The following is a 23,068-nucleotide window of genomic DNA, read 5'->3' as shown; positions in this document are numbered from 1 at the left end:
TAGAAGCCAATGATAAAGAAACAAACAGTTACATCAAGTAAACATGCCTCCACAATTATTGCGATACCTGCTACACTGTCAAACATGTCTAATCACTTCCGCTTCCAGTAGCAGTTCCTGTACTATTTAGAAGGTCCTGCTATCACCATCCTGTCAAGATCTGTTAACCTTGCGAATAAAAAATATTTTGCACTGTAAAAGCACAAACCATTATTTGTATGTAAGACTGCTAGAAAACGAAATGTGAAAAAATCTGTAATAACTGAAGAAAATTATTTTTATGGACCCAATAGTGAAAAAAATTAACTACTCGAATAATTATATTAAGGAACAAAAATATTGACATTACAACTATTTCGTTGTCTCTTATCTGGCAGAATATAATTTTTGAACATAGAGTTTTTAACTTATTAAGTTTGCAAAAACAAATAAGACATGTAGATAACGCATTTTCCAAATACATGGTGATACTTTAAACCTTGATTATTACTAAAGGTAATTCTTATTCACAATAATGATAAATGCATTCGGTTAAAACTCATGTCACGCTTGAACAATTACATCTCTATGGTCAATTGTGGAGTCCTCCATACCTGAACTTGTTGAAAGGCTGTGTGGTCCAGGGATAGGTGTGCAGCTACAGCATGCAATCTTCTGTGATAGAGGCAGAGCACAGCCTGCAGGTTCAATGCGGAGGCCAGCCCCCAGTCACGCAGCAACCACTTCAGACAGATGCACCTCATGTTCCCCAGGTAGAGCTCTGAAGCTTGCTTCGGCAATCTGGATGGCTTGGAGCAGTGGTGTTCCTCCTGCTAGGGCAACAGATATACGTAAGGGTCTAGGCACCAGAGAATATACTAAACCCAATGTAGGAGTCAATGGGCTCTAATAAATAGACGGAAGAAAGACATCTAAAAACTCCAGTTTAACTGAACATAGTAGGCTGCGAGTTCATAAGGGCTCTTTCAACAAAGTGACTAGAATATTAATGTCCCGCGAGATGTCTTTAATACTGTTAATTGCATCTGATCCAAACATTTCAAGCATGGAAGAGTCTTTGCATAAAGAAGTGTACATTAGGTACATCTATAAATTTTGAAAATGAGTTAAGCGATGATAGTTCAGATTCTGAACCGACAGCTGTAATGGTTATGTTTCCTAGTCCGAATTGTCTATGATTTCAATATTATGTCTACTTCATTGTAATTCGTATCCTTAATTGGTATTTATTATTTCAATTCACTAATTTATAATTGTAAAACTTTACTATTTCAAGATTTTACTTTAGCCCCAACCTCTACCATTACTTACATATTAAAAACTAACCTTTTTGCTTCACACAATTGAACTTCGGCAATTCTGACATTCGTCGTTATTGTCTATTTCAATAAACAGATGCATTAGTCCCTCTAGCACACATGAAACAGTTGACTCTAATCTGAGGACGTTCAGAAAGCGATCAAATTCGCAGTACACTCCAAGACAGCATTTTCAAATCCAGTGTTGCCAATAGCATGTTGCATAAATATTACAAGTTTCCAATACATTACACGCAAAATGAACGTGTTTTATGAAAGCAACAATTTTGTCTCAAGTTTACTTTATTACATTCTAGATGGCACTCAATTGTGCATGCGATTATCGACATTAAAATTGATGCACAAAAACTATGCCACTTCTGCATTAGGACTAATATATTTCGTATACTTGAAGAAAAATAAAAGCAAACATCGCAATCCAGAATACCTTGTGAAACTTCAGAACAACTCTGATCCATTGAGCTGATGTCGAGATCACTGCTCCGATCCAAACAATGGCTCCATCTATCAGAGTCTTTAGACATCATTATGCTCGCTATAGTAGCGCCGCCAGTCCATCCTATTCCGAACTTGGCCAGGTAATTTATGCTCGGAACTTACTTACAAATGGCTTTTAAGGAACCCAGAGGTTCATTGCCGCCCTCACATAAGCCCGCCAGCAGTCCCTATCCTGTGCAAGATTAATCCAGTCTCTATCATCACATCCCACCTCCCTCAAATCCATTTTAATATTATCCTCCCGTCTACGTCTCGGCCTCCCTAAAGGTCTTTTTCCCTCCGGTCTCCCAACTAACACTCTATATGCATTTCTGGATTCGCCCATACGTGCTACATGCCCTGCCCATCTCAAACGTCTGGATTTAATGTTCCTAATTATGTCAGGTGAAGAATACAATGCGTGCAGTTCTGTGTTGTGTAACTTTCTCCATTCTCCTGTAACTTCATCCCACTTAGCCCCAAATATTTTCCTAAGCACCTTATTCTCAAACACCCTTAACCTATGTTCCTCAGAGTGAGAGAGTCCAAGTTTCACAACCATACAGAAGAACCGGTATTATAACTGTTTTATAAATTCTAACTTTCAGATTTTTCGACAGCAGACTGGATGATAAGAGCTTCTCAACCGAATAATAACACGCATTTCCCATATTTATTCTGCATTTAATTTCCTCCCGAGTGTCATTTATATTTGTTACTGTTGCTCCAAGATATTTGAATTTTTCCACCTCTTCAAAGGATAAATCTCCAATTTTTATATTTCCATTTCGTACAATATTCTGGTCACGAGACAATCATATACTTTGTCTTTTCGGGATTTACTTCCAAACCGATCGCTCTACTTGCTTCAAGTAAAATTTCCGCGTTTTCCCTAATCGTTTGTGTATTTTCTCCTAACATTTTCACGTCATCCGCATAGACAAGAAGCTGATGTAACCCGTTCAATTCCAAACCCTGCCTGTTATCCTGAACTTTCCTAATGGCATATTCTAGCGCGAAGTTAAAAAGTAAAGGTGATAGTACATCTCCCTGCTTTAGCCCGCAGTGAATTGGAAAAGCATCAGATAGAAACTGACCTATACGGACTCTGCTGTATGTTTCACTGAGACACATTTTAATTAATCGAACTAGTTTCTTGGGAATACCAAATTCAATAAGAATATCATATAATACTTCCCTCTTAACCGAGTCATATGCCTTTTTGAAATCTATGAATAACTGATGTACTGTATCCTTATACTCCCATTTTTTCTCCCATTTATCTGTCGAATACAAAAAATCTGATCAATAGTCGATCTATTACGCCGAAAACCGCACTGATGAATTTATGCTCGGAACAGTAAAATAAATTCAGGAAAACTATCTCACAAGAATATATTTTTCCATTTCAATAATTAGTTTCTTCCTTTTGAAGTCTTGCGAATAATTTTTAAATGTTACAATTATTCGTGAGGTGAAATTGGTTACATCACTACACTTCCATATACATCTTTTGAGCAAACTCCAGCGACTCGCAAGTTGGCTCAGTTGGTTGCGGCGCTGTACTACAAATCGAATCTCGCCCAGGTAAAGTATTAAAATTAATTCAATAAATGTAAATGTACAACAATTGTAGTAGTAGAAAATATAGAATAAAGAAAGCCCAAGGGCAAATTATATAAAGAGGGTTTATGCGGGGCGGGATATGGGGGGTAAACAAATCATATAAGGGAGAGTACTGCAATTTTTACGTCATCCGAACTCAGACATACCTCTCTTCATGCATAAAAAATGAGAAGGAAGCGTAGACGGTATGATTCTATTTTAGAAGCAAACTTTCATAACCTGATTTGTACATTTTCAGAAGATTCTACAAATTCTCTAAAAATTGACAGGTTTTCAAAGTTTGCCCCTCACACGAATGCTTCTTTCACTATTAAGGTTGTACAGTGAACACCCAATTAATTATTTCACTGTTTAACATAATAAGAACTGGAAATTTTTCGTTCTTAAGAGTGGAAAAATTCAAATATCAACAATAACATATAAATGACACTCGAGAGGAAATTAAACGCAAAATAAATATGGGATACATTAAAAAGAAATACATGTCTTATACCAATACCGTATGTCTCCATGCCCGCCTCTAGATATTCCGTTACAGTTAAACCAACATATCAGTTCATACAATCAATCGTTCTAATAGAAAAAAAAAGTTAAGAATAAAACATGCAATAATTAAAACATTTCTACACAATGGTTAGTACAATAATCAAATTAAACAAATCAATCTAGAGAATATTAAAACTCCACTGCGATTTAATTTACTATTACAAGATTAGAACACAGTATGCTGGCATAAAGAGTACCTTCACCAAAACATTTCAACGGAGCCGCCATATTCAGTTGGCAGTCTATGCTCTAAACAAATAACGATCGCAAAGCATGTTTTATAGTACCGTAAGGAATTTGCAGTTTAAAATTTTGGCAAAAGAAAAACAAGGCTAGGTCAGTGATAAATTAAACAAATGCTAGGGAAGTGATAAAATTGTGCAATATAACGTCTATTAAACTATAAGTCGGCTTCACTTTAAATTGGGTATAACTGTGTCAATTTACCACAGAATGATAGACATCAAATATAAGAATTTTAGAACTAGTCGGTATGTGTACAGCGATTTATACTAAACTATTGGGCGGATTTAGTTCATATTCAGTACCTACGACTTAATTTATATGAGATTAATAGACATGAAATATAACAATTTTAGTACTAGTACCTATCTGTACAGAGATTTCTATTACACTATTGGACGAATTTTCTTGATATTTAATACCTACAAGTCAATTTAACACAGAATAACAGACATGAATACTAGTCAGTCTGTGTACAGCGATTTCTACTACACTACTGGTACGATTCTCTTCATATACAGTATCACTGAGTCAATTTGCCACAGAATGATAGACATCACCATGTATGTTGGGTCCCTATCACCACGGCATGGTGCGTCCTCAGGTTGCGGATAGAGGAGACGGCCTCCAGATATGGAGGGTAGCTGCGAATATATTGATTAAGCAGTCGTGGACAGCCGATAAGGGGTGGTCCTCCAGCTTGGGGGTTGGGCGAAGGGCTAACAACCCATCACCGTAAAAAACAGCTTGTTACGAATCCCTACAATAAGCCTCAGAATAGGGCTGATTCTCTGGCACGACCACAGCAAAGGAATAAGGTTTTGAGATTTGGCACTTGGAACGTAACTAGTCTTTATAGAACAGGAGGGGTAACATTAGTAGCAAAAGAACTAGCTAGATATAGAATTGACTTCGTGGGAGTACAAGAGGTTAGGTTAGGTTAGATGGGAATGGCATATCACAAATAGGAGATTACTTGTTGTATTATGGGGAAGGAAACGATAATCACCAATTAGGAACAGGATTCTCTGTTCATAAAAGAATAAAATCAGCAGTAAAAAGGTCGAATTTATCAGTGACAGGTTATCACATTTAGTACTTAAGGGTAGATGGTGCGACATCATAGTTATAAATGCTCACTCCCCTACAGAAGAGAAAGACGACCATATAAAGGATAGCTTCTATGAGGAATTGGAACAGACTTTTGATCAGTTCCCTAGATATCACATGAAAATTTTATTGGGGGATTTCAACGCTAAAGTAGGACAGGAGGATATTTTTAGACCAACTATTGGAAAAGAGAGCCTACACGCAATTAGTAGTGACAATGGAGTTAGATTAGTCAACTTTGCCACATCGAAAAATGTAATTGTCAAAAGTACAACATTCCCCCATAAGGATATACATAAATATACTTGGACTTCTCCAGATGGATTGACACACAACCAAATAGATCACATCTTCATAGATAAACGGAGACATACTAGTATAGTAGATATTCGAACTTTCAGGGGTGCAGACTGTAATTCTGACCATTATTTGGTGATTGGAGAATTAAAAGAAAGATTATCAGTAGCCAAGCGAGTAGAGCAACAAGTTAATATTACTAAATTCAATATTTTGAAATTAAAGGACGAGGAAGCTAAGCAAAATTATTAGGTCGAAATTTCGAATAGGTTTGCCCCTTTAGAAAGTTCCGACGAAGTTGAGAAAGAATTAGATGTTAATAGCGTGTGGGAAAATATCAGAGATAGTATCAAAATTGCAGCTGAGCAGAGCATAGGTTATTATGAAACTAAGAAAAAGGAACCGTGGTTTGATGAAGATTGTTGCATGGTAGTAGAAAGAAGGAAACAGGCAAAATTGAAATTCTTACAGGATCCAGTTGAGGAGAAGAGAGAATTATTTCAATGAAAGACGGCAAGCAAGTCGTACACTTAGGAATAAAAAGAGAGGTTACTTGAAGGAAAAACTGAATGAGGTAGAAACAAATAGTAAGAATAAAAACATTCGAGATTTATATAAGGGTATAAAGGAATTTAAGAACGGATATCGGCCAAGGGTAAACGTGATCAAGGATGAGAATGGTGACTTGCTTGCAGACTCTCCATCAATCCTAAACAGATGGAAAAACTATTTTGCGCAACTACTAAATGTACATAGGCCAAATAGAAATGATCGGGACGTAATTGAAACACAAACTGCTGAGCCATTTATACCCGAACCCACGCTTTCAGAAGTCGAAATTGCGATAGAAAATCTGAAAAGTACAAGTCTCCAGGTATCGATCTAATTCCAGCAGAATTAATACAACAGGGTGGAAGTGCATTATATAGCGAAATTTATAAACTTGTACTTGCTATTTGGAAAAAGGAAATTGTACCAGAACAATGGAGGGAGTCCATAATTGTACCTATTTTTAAAAAGGGGGACAAAACTAACTGTGGTAACTTTCGAGGAATATCACTTTCGTTGAAGTCGTACAAAATTTTGTCCAATATTCTTTTGAGATGATTAACTCCGTACATAGATGAAATTATTGGGGATCATCAGTGCGGTTTTCGGCGTAATAGATAGACTATTGTTCAGATTTTTTGTATTCTGACAGATAATGAAGAAAAAATGGGAGTATAAGGGTACAGTACATCAGTTATTCATAGATTTCAAAAAGGCATTTGACTCGGTTAAGAGGGAAGTATTATATGATATTCTTATTGAATTTGGTATTCCCAAGGAACTACTTCGATTAATTAAAATGTGTCTCAGTGAAACATACAGCAGAGTCCGTATAGGTCAGTTTATATCTGATGCTTTTCCAATTCACTGCGGGCTAAAGCAGGGAGATGCACTATCACCTTTACTTTTTAACTTTGCTCTAGAATATGCCATTAGGAAAGTTCAGGATAACACAGAGGGTTTGGAATTGAACGGGTTACATCAGCTTCTTTTCTATGCGGATGACGTGAATATGTTAGGAGAAAATCCACAAACGATTAAGGAAAACGCGGAAATTCTAGTTGAAGCAAGTAAAGCGATAGGGTTGGAAGTAAATCCCGAAAAGACTAAGTATATGATTATGTCTCGTGACCAAAATATTGTACGAAATGCAAATATAAAAATTGGAGATTTATCTTTCGAAGAGGTGGAAAAATTCAAATATCTTGGAGCAACAGTAACAAATATAAATGACACTCGGGAGGAAATTAAACGCAGAATAAATATGGGAAATGCGTGTTATTATTCGGTTGAGAAGCTCTTATCATCCAGCCTGCTGTCCAAAAATCTGAAAGTTAGAATTTATAAAACAGTTATATTACCGGTTCTTCTGTATGGTTGTGAAACTTGGACTCATTCTGAGAGAGGAACATAGGTTAAGGGTGTTTGAGAATAAGGTGCTTAGGAAAATATTTGGGGCTAAGCGGGATGAAGTTACAGGAGAATGGAGAAAGTTACACAACACAGAACTGCACGTATTGTATTCTTCACCTGACATAATTAGGAACTTAAAATCCAGATGTTTGAGATGGGCAGGGCATGTAGCACGTATGGGCGAATCCAGAAATGCATATAGAGTGTTAGTTGGGAGACCGGAGGGAAAAAGACCTTTAGGGAGGCCGAGACGTAGATGGGAGGATAATATTAAAATGGATTTGAGGGAGGTAGGATATGATGATAGAGACTGGATTAATCTTGCACAGGATAGGGACCGATGACGGGCTTATGTGAGGGCGGCAATGAACCTTCGGGTTCCTTAAAAGCCATTTGTAAGTAAGTATGATAGACATCAAATATAAGAATTCTAATACTAGTCTCAGTGGCGGCCCCTGCGTATTTCTTAAAAGGAGGAAAGATGGTAACAGGACGAAATGACACCTTCTTGAATGAAACATGCTACAAATTAGTCTACATGCATACATGTAATACCAGGTAGTGTTGGGGTTGGCCTTCCCTTCTGTATAGCAATAATCTGTTCTTGTACACTGAGTTCCCTAAATTTTCCATAAAATATAATGTTTTCACTTCCATTCATTGTTGAATAATTGCACAAATTAGCAATTAGGCCTACTAGGAAATTCACCTCGCAGCATTTTTTCGAGCACACTACAGCATCACACGTGTTGGAAGAGACTATAGCTACTAACACGTAACCGGAACTGCGGAAATGGGAATGGGAAATAATCCGAGGAAAGCGAGAACACTGCACCCACCCACGTGGTCTGTGTTGCCATATGTACAGCTGTCAAAAAAAAAAGTGGCCGCACTCGTGAACAGCGAATATTTTCAAAGTCCACTTCGGATCGCGGCGATGTTACACGATGCATGTGCTTGTACAAGCAGTTCCGGAACTATGAAAGTGTTCCATATCTGCGCCTCGTAGACCAGCAGTAGAGTGCTTGTTTAATGATTCAAAGGTCGTGGGTTCGTGCCTTCTTCAAGTTTTCATTTTATTTTTTTATCGTTCTTTAGCGATGTAAATGATATTCAAATTATCATTTATATCCAGTTATCGTTCTTTATGGATATCACGTTATTTATATTTTGTTATCGTTTTTTAGAGATATGAATAAAATTCAGGTCATCATTTTTGTATTCTGTTATCGTATTATAATGATATGAATAATTATTATTGTATCTCCAATGGGGGTTAGCCCTATTTTACATATGTATGTTAGGGCTATAGTTTTATACACAAAAAAGATAAGCATAAAGAGAAATGGAAAAGAAAAATTAAATTAGCTTACGCGATGTAAACAAAACAAACAATCCGTAAATTAGGCATTGCGATTGCAAAACAAATATCAGGTATCAATTTGAAACATACAAAAACATTATCAACACACATACGTAACACTTCTATAACACAAATATGCAGCTTTCCGTACCATACATCACAAATTAATACACAATAGTCACACAAACACAATCAAACTATAATTACGACATTGCGACGACATCAAGCATCACATAACTGACTCATACATAACAAATCAAGCATCCGTTACAACACATACACTTCAACATAGTAACCTCACTTTTAAAAGTTACAAATTTGGCTCCAAGAAGAATAAATAGGACACTGTTACTAATTACTATTCTTCTACAATTCTTAAATACATCTGTAATAAATCTGTGAAATTCCGATATGAATAATATTCACGTTTTTTTATATTGTTATCGTTCTTCAGCGATTTAAATAATATTCATGTTATTATTTATATTCTGTTTTCCTTCATTAGCATTATAAAACAATATTCAAGTTATTTATATTGTTATTGTTCTTTCGCAATATATTAATTAAACAAACCGATATTTATCATTTATATTCTGTTATCGTTCTTTAGTGATACTGTATAAATAATATTCAAGTTATTTATATTGTAATCGTTCTTTAGCGATATAAATAACATAAATTTAATATTAGGTTTGGAAAAATCCAGTTGCATAATACTGGTATTAGTTTTTCTTTTTGTATTATTACATTATACTATCTTGAACCACAATAAAATGAAAAGGAGTAACGAGGAATTGAACCTGAGACGTTGACATCTAAATTCCGACGTTCGTCCGCTGAGCTACGAGAGCAAAAGTGTGGAAACATTTTCGGAAAAATTGGCCCAATCACACTCTAAGATTTTCTGATGATTCGTAGAAGCTAGTCCAGGATGCGGGGGGCAAGGGCTAATTGAGATTTCCCGGTCTCTGACCAGGTCAAACATCCTGATAGAATTAATATTTAACCCTTGCCGTGACTTTCGGTGAAGTCCGGAGGGCCCAATTAGTCAAATCCACTCTCCTCATCTCCACGCTTGGGCCCCCTGGAATTTAATAAGATGCGAAAGAGATAGTGGTGTGCGGAAAGCAACAGGATGTTACCGCATTTAGGCCTATCCTTCCCAAGAAAACTGCAAACATGAACAAAGGAAGCTTTTAATAGAAGAAGAAGGATCTTCTGCGGACCTCTGGAAAAAGAACTAAGGAAGAGACTAGTGAAGTGCTTTGTGTGGAGTGTGGCATTGTATGGGGAAAGAACATGGACATTACGACGAAATGAAGAGAAACGAATTAAAGCATTTGAAATGTGGATGTGGAGAAGAACGGTGCGTGTAAAGTGGACAGACAGAATAAGAAATAAAATTGTGTTTGAAAAAGTGAGTGAAGAAAGAATGATGCTGAAACTGATTAGAAAGAGAAAAAGGAATTGGTTGGGTCTCTGGTTGAAAAGAATAATAGACGACATTAGGATATCATATGCGGAGACTAAGAGGAAGGCAGAAAATAAGAAAGATTGGAGATTGCTGGGTTTGCAATGAAAGACCTGCCCATGGACAGAACATTTATGTGTGTATGTTCAGAATGCCTGGAATATCGTGTCTAAGAACAGTCGCTATTTGCAAAGACTAGTCAATTCCATGCCCACTCGACTGCAAGATGATCGAGATAAGAGGAAGATAGACTAAATATTGAATTGTGGCTTTTTGTTTTGTTTTTTGAACGCTTAATTGTTTGAATGTTTTAAGGCCGACGCCAGTAAATTTGTTATGTTTATGCCACGGAAGATATTTTATTGAGAATAAAATCTTTTTTCTTTCCATTTGCAGCCACAATATCATAATGATAATGATAAAGTCATGGCATGGACACGGAAGACTCTACGGAAGAAGACGACGATACAAAGGGGACTACTCAAAGGGGAGACTTGCTAGATGGAGACGACGATGTCATCAATGGGACTATGAGCAGAGAAGACCAGACAGAAGACGCCAAAGCCATCAACGGAACAGTAGACAGGAGAGAACTACCTGAGGTGTCTGACGTGGAGATCGACAATCAAGTGACGTCGCAGCTACATACAACAGGGGAATCATCAGAGATCACTCGCACCTCCAGTAGAAACCCGAAGAAACCAGCCCATTTGGAGGATTTTTTATGTCCAGGTTTACGCTCAAACTAATCCATATAAATGTCCAAAGTCTACGGAATAAGGCACCCAACATGGAACTGATAAGTACAAGTGAAAATCCGGATCTAATTTGTGTTAATGAGCATTGGTTAACTGCAACAGAAATCTCACTTCATATTCCTATCAAATTTCAATTAGGGAGTGCATATTGTCGCACAGGATTCAAAAACGGTGGTGTATGTATTTTCATAAAAAAGGATCTGAAATTCAAAGTAATAAATCTAGAGGCTTACTGTATTGATAAAACATGTGAGGTTTGTGCAATCACATTAAGTGACCACAATATTACTCTAGTATCACTTTACCGTTCACCAAATGGAGATATTCCATTATTCTTTAAAAATTTTGATGCAATCCTAGCTGCCATTAGTAAATGTAATACTAAAATAATTATCTGTACAGATTTAAATATTGATCTTACTCAATCAAGTAATGAAGCAGGATACTTCTCAAACTTGCTTAGATCCTATAATTTGTATCCCACTAGCCTTAGCCCAACTAGATATGAAGCATGTCTTGATTACTTTTTTACTGATATCCCACAAATGTACTGTGAAGTAAACCCCCACAACTTTTGTTTCTCTGATCACTCTGGCCTTATAATGCATGTTAAGGTAGAAAAACATTTATCTCATGACAAGAATGAATACATACTACTACGTAACTTTAGTGACAGCAATTTTGTAAAATTTTGTGATATGGTAAGTTCAATAGATTGGAACCCATTAATCATTTGCACAGAGGTTGACATATCATTTCTGAATTTTGTAAATCACCTTCTAAATTGCTTTGAAACCTGTTTCCCCATTACAACACAGAAAAAAAGTTGATGCAAGTCTATCTAATTCAAAATGGTACACAAAAGAACTCAAAGCTTTAAAGAACTCTGTACTTGCCCACCATACAGCCTATATGTGCACTAAAGCTGAGGAGGCAAAGAGACAATACTCAATTTTAAAAAAAGAATATAAAAGGAAAATAAATGGGGCGAAAAGAAGCATGTATGATAATTATATTAACTCCTCTGGCAATAAATGTAAATCAGCATGGAAAATCGTTAAGCAAGAAACTAACATGACCAACAACACAAAAAATGTTCAAATAGATCCTTATGCATTTAATGAATTCTGTATTAAATCAATTGAGGACATTGCTGACAAATTTGATGGTGATATGCCTCAGCATTATATTAGCACTGCTCCTGAAGGAGAATTTACTTGGCGTAGTGTGACAGAAGATGAAGTTATGAAAGCAGTTGCTGAACTCTCTTCCTCTCATAGCTCTGATATTTTCGGCTTCTCTAACTTCTTCATTAAAAAAATAGTGAATTTAATTGTCATACCATTAACTCTTTTAATCAATATGTGCATCCATGAAAACTCCTTTCCAGATTGCTTGAAACTTTCTAAAGTAATACCCATATACAAACGAGGTGATATAAACGCAGTGTCCAGCTACAGACCTATTAGCCTTGTCCCAAGTTTTTCAAAAATTATTGAATCTCTCCTCTACAAGCAAATGAATGAATGGTTCGTCCAACACCAACTTATCTCACCTAGGCAGTTCGGTTTCCAAAAGAATAAATCTACAGTATTAGCCCTGGAATACCTGGTCAAAGAAATCATTACAGCATTTGAAAACAAAAAATGTGTCTCTTTAACACTGTGTGATCTTACTAAAGCATTTGATTGCATATCCCACGATCTTTTAATAGCTAAGTTACAACACTATGGTATTAGAGGAGAGAGTTTAAACCTTATCAGATAAAAATAGAAGACAAATTGTTAATATATCAAATAAGCTCTCTGATGTGAGACTTGTCACTAATGGAGTTCCTCAAGGCAGCATATTAGGCCCTTTTCTCTTTCTTGTATTAATAAATGATTTACCATTCAGTCTGCCTCAAGATCTAATCATGTATGCAGATGATACCACCTTAATAACATCTCCCTCAGATCTTAACCAGTTAAAGTTGTCACAGATGAATAATCTTAACATAGCTAAGCAATGGTTTCACTCAAACAAGTTAATGCTTAATGAAGAAAAAACCCAGAAACTAATCTTAGGCCTCCCCAACACACTAGATAATGAAATATCTTATGTTAAACTGTTAGGTTTTTACTTGGATCCAAAATTAGGATGGCACAAACACATAGAAAGTATATGTATTAAATTGTCGAGGGTAATTTTTGTTTTTAGGAAGTTAAGGCCATTGGTTTCAACAGAAACTCTCAGACAGGTATATTTTGCACTGTTTGAATCTCACATTAACTATGGAATTCATATATGGGGAAGTGCAACAGGAGTCAATAGCATCTTATTATTACAAAAACGAGCACTGAGGGTAATATTCAATAAAAATACCAAGGAATCATGTAGACCACTATTTCCAGAGTTAAAGGTAATGACAGTTTACAATCTATTCATTTACAGAACCTTGATATTCCTCAGATCCAACATAGATCTTTATCAGACTAGATCAGATATACATTCCTTCAACACTAGAAATAAAGATAAATTAGATTACACAAGGTGCAGATTGAGTGTAAGCTCAAATACCTGCTTTTTTAATGGCATAAATATATTTAATAAGTTACCATTGGAAGCGAAAAAGTTACCAATAAATAGGTTTAAGTCCTGCATACATAGATGGTTGCTGAACAGACCTTTTTATTCAGTGAATGAATTCATGGAGTGTGATGTAAATATTGTATTTTAGAAATGTAACCCTTTCTTTATATTTTAATTTGTCTCTTTGTATTTTAATTATACCTTTTGTCCTTATATAAATGTGTTAACCTACAGCATACTCTGTTTATCTCTCAGTGTTTGTTTATTTGACTATGTATGTTTATTTGCTTATAATTATTTGTCTATATTTATTTGTGCTAAGTTTGTTTATGCATGTGTGAGTGTATGTGTGCGTGTGTGTGTGTATTATCGAACCTGACGATGTCATATCCAGGCCTTGTACAGTGGTTTCTGACAAATAAATATTATTATTATTATTATTATTATTATTATTATTATTATTATTATTATTAATGAACCTGATGTTAATTACTAAAATAATCATAAAAGAGAAAGGAGCCATTATGTATAGTTTGTCTCTCTCAAAAACAGAACAAAAAAGGACATAAAAAGCACGAGGTTGTAGTCGAACCCAGGACCTCATGAATAAGAGGCCTGAACGCTACCATTATGCTATCGAATAACACACAGTATACTTCAATTATAACTGTAGATATCAGGCAACGTGTTCCAACAACATGTAACATCGTCTGTCTCCGAATTGTAGCGAAGATACCCGAAGGGAAGTTTGTTTCAGGAGAGCGGCCACTTTTTCTTTTGATAGCTGTACATTGTACAAGTTCAGTATCACATGCTTTTGAAGAATATCAGTTCTTGTAAAGTTATACTACCATTATTGTTCAAAGTTGCCGGTGCCCAATTTTTTATGTTAAAAATGATGTAGTTTGGAGTACCTACTTACTTTCAATTTCAAATATATTTGTACAAAACTGACAACTTGGCTGTTGCCCTGTCTAGTACACAATGAACAGAAGTGAATTTCAGGGGTCAAATAGATCTGCAATACTAACGTAGAACTACTTCCTCTTTGTTTTATATAAACACGACTTTAACTTTCAAATATTCTTGAAAGTTTCAAAACATGAATAGTAGCCTATATAAAGTGCAATGAATAAAATTTTTTATTTATAATTTCAAAAAAATTTTACATGGTGTCTTTCATAGCGTTGCGTTAAAACTGTTTTATTGTGCCTCCTCCTAGTTGTGTTATAGTCTCGTTGAATGCAAGATCGTTAGATGGCAGCGGTAGCGAGCTTGCTGCACGACCAGTCGGTTTCTGTATTTCCCGCCCATGCGCTGATTCAGAGGAGGAACTCCTCCTTTTCCGTTCATTCACTCACTTTAAAACTCTGCTTCTTTCTCTGGCCGCTAGCGCGCTGTTGTCTATGTGTGTTAACTGCAGTAAAGGAGGAATGGATTGACTTTCCTCCACACAAATAATCTCGCATCTTTCTCACAGTTTTCTAGCAGCACATGAGCACGCATCGTTTAAAACTCAATCAGCCGAGGTGCTCTTATAGTTGTGAACTTAAAAATGATCTAATCTTCCTTGAATTTCAAGGCACATATTTTATTTGGTATTTACTTTCAAAAGAAGAAATATGTGAGGAGGACGTTCCTCCCTTACCTCCCCCGAGGAACCGCCACTGACTAGTCTGTAACTTTATATACCTGAACTTGTTGAAGGGCTCTATGCTCCAGAGGAAAGTGTGCAGCTGCAGCTTGCAGTCCTCTGTGATGGAGGCAGGACAGAGCAGAGCACGCGGGTTCGATGCGGAGGCCAGCGCAGCTTCCACTTCAGACGGATGCACCTCATCAAGCCCAGATAGAAGCTCTGGGCCGACTGAACATGATGGAGCACTCCTGTTCGTCCTGCGAGGCAAATAGATACAGGTACTCACTCAATAAGGGTCTAGGTGCCGAAGAATATATTAAACTCAAAACAGGAGTCAATGGGCTCTGAAAAATAAAAGGGATAAAAGACATCTAAAATTACAGTACAATAGAACCTGGTTTATACGTAATTGCAGTTTTACAGAACATTGTAGGCTGGGAACCCAAAAGGGCTCTTTTAACTCGTCTAAATTCGTTTTAAGCATTACAAAGTGACTATCGAAGAATGTTATTTCCTTTTGGAGTTCTTTTAGTTTAATTAGTTGTTTCTGAAGGGGAATAAATCTATGTGCATATAGGTTTGGTCCTTCGATAATATTCAACAAATTTCAACTGTCGATATAAATTCATCGTTTCATGTAGACTATTTTGAAAATGATTTGAATTTCAATTTGACGAACGATATCCGTATAGGTTAATGTTAATAGAGTTTTATTACTTCAAAACAGCACATTGGCAATTCAATGAAGACAGCAAATCAGATATAAGAAGAGTACTAAACTTAACATTACCTATATTTGTGTAGTAATGCTTTCTCTACCTGCAAAGACGATATCCAATAATATGGCCGGGGGTTTATAGCGGGAGGCAAGCCCTCCGCTGCCTCCCCAAAATACTGTCGATGACACAGCTCATCTGTCCTGAACCTTGGGGAAGTTAGGGGTGTTGTTTGGAGGGGTGTGAGGCAAACTTTGGAGCAAGCGGCTGGCTAACGGTACTTTTGGTGTGAATACCCTCTGCTTAATCCCCTTTCTATTTTCTATATATAAAAAAAAAACCATTTCTCTCTCTTCATTTGTACTTTGAAGACGAAGGTGAACGTTTGCTTAATAGAATTGATGGTGTAAATATATATGCAAAGTTAAGACGTAGCAATAAAACTTTCATATGTAGTGTATTCCATAGTAACGTGGCGCGGAATTCGTAAATCAATGTTTTTATAATGCATGCTACATTGTATTTCTAACTTTCCCTCCATCCACTACTAGTGCGAAACTACTACCCCAGCCCCGCATTCCTTCCAGGGCAGATGAACTGTGTCACTGACAGTACCTTCGCCATAACCAGAGCCTTCTTTAGTTACAAGCCGGGGCCATACGTCGGCAACACTGTAATTATCTGTCACCCGGAGGCTGACCGTACAGTACACGTGTTTGTGCTAATGCCGATTTCCAATGTAAATTAATGTTACAATATAAGTGTGTTTCGATGGAATTATGTTTGCGGCCGTACCAAACGTTAATTGTTGATGTATTATAAACTAAATGCGTGTTGGTGATAAAAAAAACAAGACAATAAATGAAAATAAAATGGTTGCAGTCTTTGGGAATTTTTACGGTTATGGATGACAAAGTAATTGACTATTCTATTAAATATTGTATAACCACATTTTTATATTCTTATTTGTGATTTGTGTGTATCAGAATTCTAGTCAAATTGTTGGGTCTCGACTGCTATAGCAATAAAGTTACGCCGTTGGTTTTCAAAGTCATTGTAAACAGCTGTTTTGTGATCCCATAAATGTTGCAGATTTGTTGAAGATTCGGAATGCCTGCTATACGTCAGAACTATCTATAATTTGTACATGCATATAATCACTTTGTTGGTTTGGTCAATGTCACTTATGTCCCGTCCACTATAAAGACATAGGCCAATTTTACACATATTTAGTATAACTTGTTGTTTCTTTGACAGGTTAGGTTTGGTTAGTTTAGGTTTTTGTTATAGCCTACCTTGCATATACGATTATAGCGCAACATTGGCAGTGATAAAAGTGAAATATTCGTTCAGTGGGCGTTGGATACTCTACATTCACCCACTTGGTATTTACAGGATTTAAAGTCCACTGAGTTTACGCTAATGATACATACATGTACTTAATAGATAATGTTGCGTTTTGTTACGTATTATGTTGAAGGGATGTGTTTTCATTTTTTCATAGATTGTTTTACTTGGCTTAACTGTATTTACATCCTCATACTTTTATTATAATAGGAATGTCAATAGTTTCTTCTGTTTACATTTTATTTTAGGCCTATTTGCATAATTCTCATTCTTAGCTTGTTTTCTGTAGTTATATTTATTTAAAATTATATTTTAAAAAGTTTATAACAAATAATTTAGGATAACAGTATTGTTATGGTGACTGGCCAGGTTCAAACTAAAACTGGCTTCCTGGGCATCTGAAATATTTATAGAAAAGCACGACATAATCACATGAAATTAAAATGCATATGATATCCTACACCTTTCATGTCAGAGGTGAAACAACATTAAGCGGCAAAACATTGTCAATTTACTGGCCACATAATGGTTAATTGATTGGAATAGGGTATTGCGAAAGTACGTCATTATTTTATTTATTTTTAGTACAAGTAACATTTCTTTAAGTATTTATTTATTTTCCCTTATACTATCAATAAAATAACAAGTATGTTTTTATTTTTTTTTTTAATTATAAGTGTAGTTGCTACGACACATAGGCACACAGCACTTTCTAGGCATCTGAAATATTTGTAGAAAAACACGATAGATAATCGCATAAGATAATATTAAAATATATCCTAAACCTTTCACAGATGAAACACCATTAAGTCGCAAAACATTGTCAATTTGCTAGCCACAAATTTGTTAACTGAATGGAACTTAAGAATACTGCGTAGGAACTTACGTCTTTATTGCATTATTGATTTTATTATTTTCGGTGCAAGGAATATCTTTTTTATTTATTTATTTACCTTCGTACTATCAATAAAAACATGTTTTTTGTAATTATTTTAAGTGGCAGCCTTTGTATGTAAGTAGCCTACTTACGCCGTATTCTGAAGTATAGCTAATTGATTGCAATAAAACACTATTTTCGAACCCGTAATAATTTACATCACTACTCTGAATCTTGATCTTACCTTTGTGCATGAAGTAATATTGAAAAAATACGCGTTACGTATAACGAAAGCAATGAGCAAACACAATATCACTCAAATCTCCCGCCTCCACTCTGCGTTGCCAAACCTACCCATGCCCCGGCTTGTAACTAAAGAAGGCTCTGCCATAACCTTTCTATATTATTCCTAAACCGTCAAAAACCAGCATAATGTATGTATAGCAAACATGATAACTGTATCGGAGTTAATAGTAATGCCTACGAGATGTAAGAGTACTTAAAAAGTGAAAATATGAACAGCTGGCGTCTTCTGCGCAATTACCATACCCCCGCTACGGTGTTGTGCACGCCGAAAACAGAACTACCGGTACTATAAATACACTGATAATTCAGGTCTACAATTTTCTTGATCTCTTGTCAGTCTCGCAAATGTCGGGCTTAACGTCGGTGAGATCCAAAGAAGTTTTATAGTTTAACGATCTAAGGCTCGACTACAGTGTGTTTACGAATAGCACAATACAACATACATACGGAATCTATGTAGCAAACACCGGTAGGCCTACCTGGAATCAATCAGTTTGCGCTAAGATCCCAAAGCTCTGATCTGTTATATAGACTACATGTTGATTAAATAGAGAATTAATAGTGCCTTCCGAATGTTTCCTGCATTTCAATAACTGGCCATTAATTGTGCAATTTATTTTGAGGGAATGTGCGTAACTGTATTAAAGTTTACTTGTTGCATTGTGAGATAATTTCAGTGTAGTTCATGCTATTTCAGGGGTATGTGTGGAGACTTTAACATGATCTTTATTCCAATTCCCATTTTTTTCAAAAGATGTATTAGATTAAGTCAGATTTAAATTATTTAATTCTAAGCACGCCATTATTCTTTCTGACGCCAGAGACAAAACTCCCCGTGCAAACGAGCTAGTGAAGGTAAACTATTAAAGAAAAGTGTTTGTTGTCAGTATTTATATAGCACAAAATGAAGAAAAATTAACGGAAATCAGAAGTTATAATTATACCAACTTACGTTCACCAGGTCTTGATGCGTCTCAAGAACACGTCCAACTCATGCGACGCTACATTTCAAATGACGGAGTGACGCCTGTATCCGGTAACGTCTGCAATCTACAACGGTCGCCTTCTATAATTACGTCATTTGGGCGTGTTCTAAAGATGACCGATACATCTCAATCTGATAAGCGAGGGCTTGATGTCAAAGAACACTAACTTCAAAATCATAACTTTACAGGACAGGTAGAAAACAGTAGACCTATTGTGTACACTTTCTAAGGCCCGGTTGCAGAAACGCAAATCAAATCAGTCCCTGATCGCCAATCAGTTGATGTCTGATTTATTTGATTGTTCATTGGGTTGCACAAACGTAAATCTCCAATCAACTTGTCTCAATTTACTAATTGTTGATTTGAGAAAGAAAAACATTTGACAACATCGCTATTTAGCAACCACAGCCAATTTGATGCTCTTTTACAGTCGCGAAACGTATGCATCTAGTAGGCGGTGAATAGGAAAACAAGTGAATGCTTTGCTGTTTTGTTGTTTTTGTAGAAGGGAAACAGCGGATTGTATTTGTATAGACTATGAAGCAAACAAAAAACGTAAGGGGGCCCAATTTTTCTGACAATGATAGAGCCCTCTTATTGAACATCATAGAGAGCTTTATGCATATCATTGAAAATAAGAAGACAGATAGTGTTTGGGTGAAGCAGAAAGAGGAGGCCTGGAAGAAAACTGCTTCAGAATTTAATGAAGCTACATATGAGGTTGCAAGAACACCCCAGCAATTAAAGATTGCATATGAAAACTACAAAAGGAGAACCAAGAAACTTGCAGCTGACGATAAGGTAGGCCTAAGCTGTGACGTATAATTTTTACCTATTTCTAGATTTATTAATGGACAGTTACGTTTTTGTGGCATTCCATAAATATTATTACGTCTCAAAAATATAGAGGGAGATTTAAATTCATAATTATTTTCTTCTAACTAGTTTCTTGACCTACATTGAATCTTTGTTTTTTCCAGGCAGAGCTCTACAAAACTGGTGGAGGAACTTTTAAAAGGAAGCTAGATGCAGATGGCGAAAGACTAATATCCAGGCTGAATTCCCATTTTGCACCTGTGAATAATCCTTGTGACAGTGATGGCCAGTACCAAGTTTTTCAAGTAACAGAACAGGATTGCAATATACTGGAGGTAAGAATATATAACCTTAGTTTGACATAATTTGGGTAGGCCTAAAAAAAGTAAAAAATATCCATCTACATTATCCATCATCATCCTATCACTCAGAATATAAAAATATCGATTGAGGTGGTGAAATGGAAATATAATTGGAGTAGATGAACTTCATTTTGCCTTTAATTTATTTACAGTCTTATAACCCTATTTTATAAGAAACCAGCTCACAGCAAACAACAATACATTAACAAAAAAAATTAAGCAAATTTTTCGGCTAAATAGTGCCATTCAGTTCAAACACAAAACAAATAACTTTCCAGTTTGTGTATTTATATTGAATACTTCATCTTGTTTTACAGGATAGCCATGAAACTTTATTTGATGGAGCTGTGTCTATAGTGCACCCTGCTCGTTTGCATTCAACTTCTGGTCATGATGTCACTGGGGACAAATATGGAGATGAGGCCTCATCTATTCTGCCGTCCCCGTCTTCTGCAAATCAACAAGATTCATTGTCAGCAGGTCGTCATCTGTCATCAGAAATTACACCAATAAACCCACTGACAGGAAGCAGGAGTGGAATAATTAGGCCCAGATCAAGATCACAAAGAAGCAGGCTGGAAGACTATACGCCCAGTAAAACTGATTTTAATGAATTAAGGTGTCGACTTCTGATCGAAAAACATGAAATGGAAATGGAAATTTTAAAAACTAATCTACAAGTGGCCCAAGTAGAGTTAGAGATTAAAAGGGCAATTCTAGCCAAAGAAAATAAATAAATAAAGTTTGCATCAAAAATAAAAGAACTAATTAATTACGAGTATTTTGCTCACCTTTCTGCCAGTGTTGTAAAGTGTGTATTTATTAGTGTAGTTCTGACTGTGTTCCCTCCATTTCTCCTTCTTCCCATAGGTGCTTCACCCTCATCAGCTTGTGGGTAGAATCTTGCAATGAGATCTTCATCAGGAGGTGGGGGATTATTTTCTCCTCTCTCCAACAATAAATTGTGGATGGCAAAACATGCAACAATGCATTCTAGTGTTGTTGATCGTTGCCTTCCCAACTTGAAACGGAGACCCAACGATAAGCATGGAAACCTTCTTTTTACCACGCCAAATGCTCGCTCTATACAGTTTCGAGTGTATATATGTGTTGAATTATACAACTCCTCTGCTTCTGTCGTGGGGTTTGCTAGGGGAGTCAACAAGAAATTTGAACATGCATAGCCTCCATCACCCAAAAGAATTCCATTTCCCATCTCTCTGTTTACGAATTGAGCTCGTAACCTACTCATTAAAAATATTGTGCTGTCATGTGTAGAACCCTGCCAACGGGCTACAACATTCCAGAATTTCAATGATGGTGTACATATTGCCTGTACATTCACAGAAAAGAAACCTTTTCTATTGCGATAAAGTTCAGCGTCATTTCCACCAGGTGATTGGATGGGGATGTGAGTGCAATCTATACATCCAATGACTCTTGGAAATCCTGACATGGCTGAAAATTCTCTCTGGATTTCAAGTCGTTCCCTGTCTGAGGTTGGAGGCTTTATGAAATCCTGCGAAAGCAAAGCAATTTCATGTGTAACATCCCTTACTACTCGGCAAATAGTTGATTTGTGGACCCCAACAAGATCACCCAAGACCGCTTGAAAAGTTCCGACAGCATAAAATCGCAGCGTTATTAGAAGTTGGTTCATAGGAGAAAGTGGTAAGTTTCTATTTGTCTGTCTGCATATATTTGCTTCAATTTTCGAAAGTAAAAAAACACACGAATCCTTACTTAACCTAAATCTCTGTTCAAATTCTCTCTCATTATACATAAAAAACAATTCATGTCTGTCGTGGAAATGCCGTCTTCTTAATAATATTTCTTCATATTGTTCGAAAATTTCTTCATCAGAAGAATCCATTACTACGTCGAAAACAATATTATTACGCTGTAACTAATTGTTATATAAATTACAGTATGCACAATGAACAGAACAACATATACTTGATCAGTGATCAGTCACTTAACCAGCGAAAATCTGTTGATCAAATCTGACGGAAGACTGATCTCCGATCAAATACTGATTGTTCTTTCTGCAACAGAAATAGAACTGATGGCCAATCAAACCCTCCTTGATCGCCAATCATATTTTGATCAGTGTTTCTGCAACTGGGCCTTATTGCTTTAATTGAAGAGCTATATTGATGACATTTAAACCATTATAACCACAGTCTAATATATACAGTCACGAAGCTTGGGATGATTTTTTGCATTTCTCGCGATAGTTGCTAGCCGCTTGGAGCGCTGTGAGTACTAGGAACAATAGA

The 23,068-nt window shown here is 36.2% G+C and overlaps 1 protein-coding gene and 2 long non-coding RNA genes across 3 annotated transcripts; 1 reads left to right on the top strand and 2 right to left on the bottom strand.

The window, feature by feature from the left end:
- Positions 1-476: 476 nt before the first annotated feature.
- LOC138711674 (uncharacterized) lies at positions 477-19,630 on the bottom strand. The gene is made up of 3 exons (XR_011335420.1): positions 19,578-19,630; positions 15,436-15,636; positions 477-809 (listed from the first exon to the last, which is right to left on the bottom strand). It is a non-coding gene; the product is annotated as an uncharacterized lncRNA (long non-coding RNA).
- Positions 19,631-19,846: 216 nt separating this feature from the next.
- LOC138712630 (myb/SANT-like DNA-binding domain-containing protein 3) lies at positions 19,847-21,581 on the top strand. Its single transcript, XM_069844599.1, has 3 exons — positions 19,847-20,412; positions 20,592-20,762; positions 21,107-21,581. The coding sequence occupies exons 1-3, from the start codon at positions 20,149-20,151 to the stop codon at positions 21,524-21,526; spliced, it is 855 nt and encodes a 284-aa protein (XP_069700700.1). The 5' UTR covers positions 19,847-20,148; the 3' UTR covers positions 21,527-21,581.
- Positions 20,915-21,719, bottom strand: LOC138712631 (uncharacterized). Its single transcript, XR_011335765.1, has 2 exons — positions 21,581-21,719; positions 20,915-21,239 (listed from the first exon to the last, which is right to left on the bottom strand). It is a non-coding gene; the product is annotated as an uncharacterized lncRNA (long non-coding RNA).
- Between the last annotated feature and the right edge of the window lie 1,349 nt (positions 21,720-23,068).

Source organism: Periplaneta americana, chromosome 13 (genome assembly GCF_040183065.1).
Source record: "Periplaneta americana isolate PAMFEO1 chromosome 13, P.americana_PAMFEO1_priV1, whole genome shotgun sequence".
NCBI lineage: Eukaryota > Metazoa > Arthropoda > Insecta > Blattodea > Blattidae > Periplaneta > Periplaneta americana.
Note: the sequence above shows the minus strand (reverse complement) of the source record. Positions and strands in the feature narration are given on the sequence as shown.

What these genes read in the sequence shown, in the direction of transcription:
- LOC138712630 (XM_069844599.1), top strand. Translation starts at nt 20,149, where the DNA reads ATGAAGCAAACAAAAAACGTAAGGGGGCCCAATTTTTCTGACAATGAT. An exon ending in AACTTGCAGCTGACGATAAG is followed by an intron (nt 20,413 to 20,591) that starts GTAGGCCTAAGC and finishes TGTTTTTTCCAG; the next exon opens with GCAGAGCTCTACAAAACTGG. An exon ending in AGGATTGCAATATACTGGAG is followed by an intron (nt 20,763 to 21,106) that starts GTAAGAATATAT and finishes CTTGTTTTACAG; the next exon opens with GATAGCCATGAAACTTTATT.